Genomic DNA, 5,224 nt, shown 5'->3' with positions numbered 1-5,224 from the left:
GTTACCGTTTAACAAGCCTTTTGTTAAGTGGATCTAAATGATGCAAATGTCGTTGTTCTTAAATAAAATTTACAATCGGTTTTATCGGAATGATCATATGGGTAAGGCATCGAACCCGTCGTGGTAGTTCCATCCTCTTTCCTATCTGTTTGAATTCTCAATCGCCTTACAACCTCTATGATTTGAAGAATTTAAATCAAAACTCAAATACAACTTATAACAATTAAACCATATGATTCATACATTTTCGGTTGGGTGTGAGAGATAAAGTAATCAAAATTATCATACGGAAATAAGAATTGGGAGATAGGGAAAACAAACAGAAAAAATTTATGGGAAATGGAAATAGAACATATGAATCAAATTGTAACCGGGTAACGTCTATATAGAAATTGATGAATATATCATTTCGCGTTCCTCAAAACTAATGGGTTGCTTCGAAATTAAGCATTAGTAAATCACAAATAGAAAATGTTAATTTCAAACTCGAAATAGAAGTTTATATGTACAATTAAGCATTAATAAATCACAATAAAAAGAATTTGACGAAGAGTTAGCAATGCTACCGTTCCTCTGAGCATGTTGATTATCCAGCATACTAATACATAGGTTTTAATACGCAAAACATTTTGAATTTTATAATTTATATAAAAATTCATCACCTAGAGAAAAAGTGTTTCTTTGTGCTTTTTTTTTCTATATAAATTCTATATAAACTAATCAAACCCAAAAGCATGACCAAAACTCGGTTTTTTATCAAAACTCAGAAATTATCAAAACAATTTCTTCAATGGATTTAAAAAAATGATAACGATCGATTTTACCATGAACTTCAAATATCCATCAATATTGACGACAAAATTGAATTGAAAAAATTAAAGAGAATCTCAAACCCAATAACAAATTCATAAATGATCCATCAATGTGATGAATGAAAATTATCACCCAAATATTCACCGTTTCCATTTGGAAAAATGACTCTTGAGGGTAATTAACTTTTGCGTTTGTACTTATTTGGTCTCTTTCCTTTTTTTGTATTCAATATACCATCGAACTTGTTTGCGTTCACCAAAACCCTTTTGATCGGCTTTTGACCTGTGATAGCCGGTCAAAGGGTTATGGTGAACACAAACAACAAGTTCGATATTATATTGAGTACAAAAAAGGAAAGGGACCAAATGAAAACGAACTCAACAGTTGGTTACCCTCCTGAGTCTTTTTCCCCGAAAAGTTAAATGAAATTAAAGTTGCAAAATTATTAAAGACTGCAACCTTCTTTGGCTATAACGTATATGAAGAGTGTTTCAAAGGGGTAACCTTTTTAAAACATGGTCTATGTTATGCTTACTGTAGTTAGCTGTCAACACCTCTCTGCAAAAGGATATGACTGTGTATGAGAGGTATGTTTATCAGCATAAACATTTACTTCAAATATATTATGGTGATGTGTCTACAAAAGCAGCATTATATTGTACATATTGATGCTATATCTTATCTCATGATTTCGATCTTAAAGCTAAGTAAACTCAAAAAATCACAGCACTTGTGATTCCACTCGTTTGTAGACTTGTCTAGAATCTATGATACGATAAATCATTTGATTGGAAATGTAAATGTAGTCATGAAATGCGCCTGCTTAGTAAAGATTCCCCTAATAAATATTCAAGTGCATTACAAAGTTGTACATGTATGAATAATGTTCTTTCATGGGTTATGTTTTCAAGAGAAGCAAGAATGAATCTCATAAAGTCATTAATATTAGTAGGAGATGACGTGGGATTTCCTGTAAATGAGTAAAGGGAAAATGAATCAGGAGGGTAACCAACTGTTGCATTTGTTCTCATTTGGTCTCTTTCCTTTTTTTGTACCCAATATACCATCGAACTTGTTGTTTGTGTTCACCATAATCCTTTGACCGGCTATCACAAGTCAAAAGTTGGTCAAAAGGGTTATGGTGAATACAAACAACAACTTCGATGGTATATTAAACACAAAAAAAAAAAAAGGAAAGGGACCAAATGAGTACAAACGTAAAAGTTAATTACCCTCAAGAGTCATTTTCCCTTTCCATTTTGGTAATTTCCCTCAATTTCCCCTGGTGATTGGTAGTGGTGGTGTGGATGGTAGTGGGTGAGTGGTGGTAGGGGTGTTCACGAGACGGTTCGGTTCGGATAGTAATAAAATTGTGAACTGTGACCACCAGGCGGGTACCTCATGCGCACTAACCGAAACCGAACCGTATTGACAAAAAAACCTAACCGTATGAAAACGGGTAACTACGGTTTGGTTCTAAGGTACCCGGTAAAATATAAAAAATTAAATTCAATTGAAACTACAAACTACATTTTAGTTATCTCTTTCTTAAAATTAGTAAGTCAAAGAGTTTACAAAAAACATAATGAAGTTTAAAAAATTTAATGAAGTTCAAATATGATATATTATAATTTGTATAATAAATACAACAATAAAAATAACAAAAAAATCAAATGAATTTAGAATTACAAGATTGGAGTTGTCGATATGGATTTTTGTTTAGGTTATTGGACTTAAAAATCAATCAAAACAATACTAAGGAAATAATATTTTCTTTTTTATTTTATATATATATATATATATATATATATATATATATATATATAATCAAACAGTTCGGTTCGGATATCCGCGGATACCTAAATATGAAAATCAAAAACCGACCCGTTGATATCCGGTTTTTTTTTGTTTCGGTTTTTTTTTGTTTCGGTTTTTTTCGGTTACGGTTTTTTTCGGATTCAGTTTTTTCGATTTCGGATTGGCCGGTTCGGCTCGGTTTTGCGGTTTTGCGGTTTTTTTGCGCACCCCTAAGTGGTGGTGGTGGAAGCAATTGTAGTGGCAATTTTTTCTGTTTAAAATGTTTAACAACCCCTCCGTTAGGGCTGTTAGAGGGGATGATCACCGGTGTTTCCAAAACTCTCCATAGAAACCGGTGGTGTTACTTTTCCAATAAGTAAGACCAAAACTGCTATAACCAGTAAACCACAGGGGCCAGACTGGAATTTACTCTAATATTTTAAACCAGAAATAAAACATTAATTACAAAATACAACTATTATCTATTTACTGAAACCAATTATTGAATATGATACATATCACATCTTTGTCTATCATGCACAATGGTTTGTGGGACATTCATATTTTTGTGGAGAAATCAGTGTGCACGTAAGTGATGCATACATGTGGAGAGAAGGGTAGTAAAAGACATGCAGCTCTATCTGCGTCTATAAAAAGGTAATAAATTAGATGGTATATATATGCACATATATATATGAAATTAGCACGTGCTTCATGCTGGTGTTTCCAAAACTCTCCATAGAAACCGGTGGTGTTACTTTTCCAATAAGTAAGACCAAAACTGCTATAACCAGTAAACCACAGGGGCCAGACTGGAATTTACTCTAATATTTTAAACCAGAAATAAAACATTAATTACAAAATACAACTATTATCTATTTACTGAAACCAATTATTGAATATGATACATATCACATCTTTGTCTATCATGCACAATGGTTTGTGGGACATTCATATTTTTGTGGAGAAATCAGTGTGCACGTAAGTGATGCATACATGTGGAGAGAAGGGTAGTAAAAGACATGCAGCTCTATCTGCGTCTATAAAAAGGTAATAAATTAGATGGTATATATATGCACATATATATATGAAATTAGCACGTGCTTCATGCTGCTTTTAGGAGAGATTCACTAGAATATATAAGAACTTCTTGGTCTCTATTTATGTACAAAATCAGTAGTACTGAAAAGAGTACAAAGAAAATGAAACCAGTTACTACTACTCATGGTTTAGGATTAAGAAAAGGTGCATGGACTGCACATGAAGATACGCTTCTTAAGAAGTGTATTGAGAAATACGGGGAAGGGAAATGGCACCTCATTCCTCTTAGAGCAGGTAGCAAATTCTTGTACTCTTTTTGTGTTGCAAAACGTTTATCTCCTAACTCTTTGTTGTGTTCTTTGAAAGAAAATATAATAGGAACTACGAGAGTTCTTTTGTAGGTTTGTTCCTTGTCTAAATATTTTCATATGTGATGTACGTTTGCAGGGTTAAGCAGATGCAGAAAGAGTTGTAGACTGCGATGGTTGAATTATCTCCGGCCAAATATAAAAAGAGGAAATTTTGGTGATGATGAAGTTGATCTCATACTCAGGCTTCACAAGCTTTTAGGAAATAGGTATATAAGCACAACTTCTTACTTACTTATAATAAAATTAATAAAAATTAAATAAAACTGGAAGATAAGTTTTATTTTAATTTTAGATGGTCATTGATTGCTGGGAGAATACCCGGAAGAACTGCTAATGATGTGAAGAACTACTGGAACACAAATATTCAACCTCGTTCCAAACAACAAAAGAAAGAATCTAGTGATGCTAAACCCATGCAAAACATCACAACTACAGTTATTAAGCCAAAACCACTAGGCTTCTCCAATACCCAAAACCAGTGCATGGATGACGACAACCCGCAGATTATGGATCATGGAGAGTGTAGCCTATTAATAACATCAAATGATGATGATGATAATAACAACTGTGATATATCCTTCGGGTTAACCTCATCACCCACTGTACTTGATGACAAGGGTAAGGAGTATTTTGACGACTTATTTGATGACATTGAAATGGAAGATGGCGAATATGGGTGGTTGTTTGGTGGTTCTCCGGTGGCAGGACAGGAATTCAATGTTGTTGAGCAAGAAGATGGCCAAAATCAATTGTTCGAATTTCCAATGGATGAAGTTGCGTGGAAGCTTATTGATTAAAATCGCATGTAATTTTTTCAACATCATTTCATGTAAGACACTCGTTCAACCCTCTTTATAATTACTAAAATTTGTATGTAACGTGTTACAATTTACACATGGATTTATTTATGTTTGATAAATTATGGGAAAACCATCACAAAAAATAAATAAATAAATAAAAATTTGGTTTTTACTAGTGGATGGATATTAGAGGCATGTCCATGCCAGCCATCGGAAAATTCTGTAGCAGTAGTAAGAGTGTTTTTTGTTTCTTGGTCATGCTTGTTGTTACCATGTCTTGGGTGATGATATAAATAAAATCTATTAAAAGTATTAGAAGAAGATGTAAAATAGTAATTTATGTTTCACATACATAACATAGATTTTTGATGTTGTTAGTTCAGGCAATCACCATATCCGAAG

The 5,224-nt window shown here is 33.1% G+C and overlaps 1 protein-coding gene across 1 annotated transcript; it reads left to right on the top strand.

Moving 5' to 3' along the window:
* Positions 1–3,676: 3,676 nt before the first annotated feature.
* LOC145093122 (transcription factor MYB90-like) lies at positions 3,677–4,997 on the top strand. The gene is made up of 3 exons (XM_079031172.1): positions 3,677–3,945; positions 4,099–4,228; positions 4,315–4,997. Exons 1-3 carry the CDS (start codon positions 3,774–3,776, stop codon positions 4,817–4,819), a joined length of 807 nt encoding a protein of 268 aa, XP_078887298.1. The 5' UTR covers positions 3,677–3,773; the 3' UTR covers positions 4,820–4,997.
* The last annotated feature ends 227 nt before the right edge of the window (positions 4,998–5,224 follow it).

The sequence above is a fragment of the Lactuca serriola genome, chromosome 3, assembly GCF_051521515.1.
Source record: "Lactuca serriola cultivar US96UC23 chromosome 3, Lser_US96UC23_V15, whole genome shotgun sequence".
Taxonomy (NCBI): Eukaryota; Viridiplantae; Streptophyta; class Magnoliopsida; order Asterales; family Asteraceae; genus Lactuca; species Lactuca serriola.
This window is presented reverse-complemented; position numbering and strand designations above follow the sequence as displayed.

Bases quoted from the DNA above. Each gene is read 5' to 3' on its own strand.
- LOC145093122 (XM_079031172.1), top strand. From the start codon at position 3,774: ATGTACAAAATCAGTAGTACTGAAAAGAGTACAAAGAAAATGAAACCA. The intron at 3,946-4,098 runs GTAGCAAATTCT...GTACGTTTGCAG, and splicing joins CCTCATTCCTCTTAGAGCAG to GGTTAAGCAGATGCAGAAAG. The intron at 4,229-4,314 runs GTATATAAGCAC...TTTTAATTTTAG, and splicing joins CACAAGCTTTTAGGAAATAG to ATGGTCATTGATTGCTGGGA.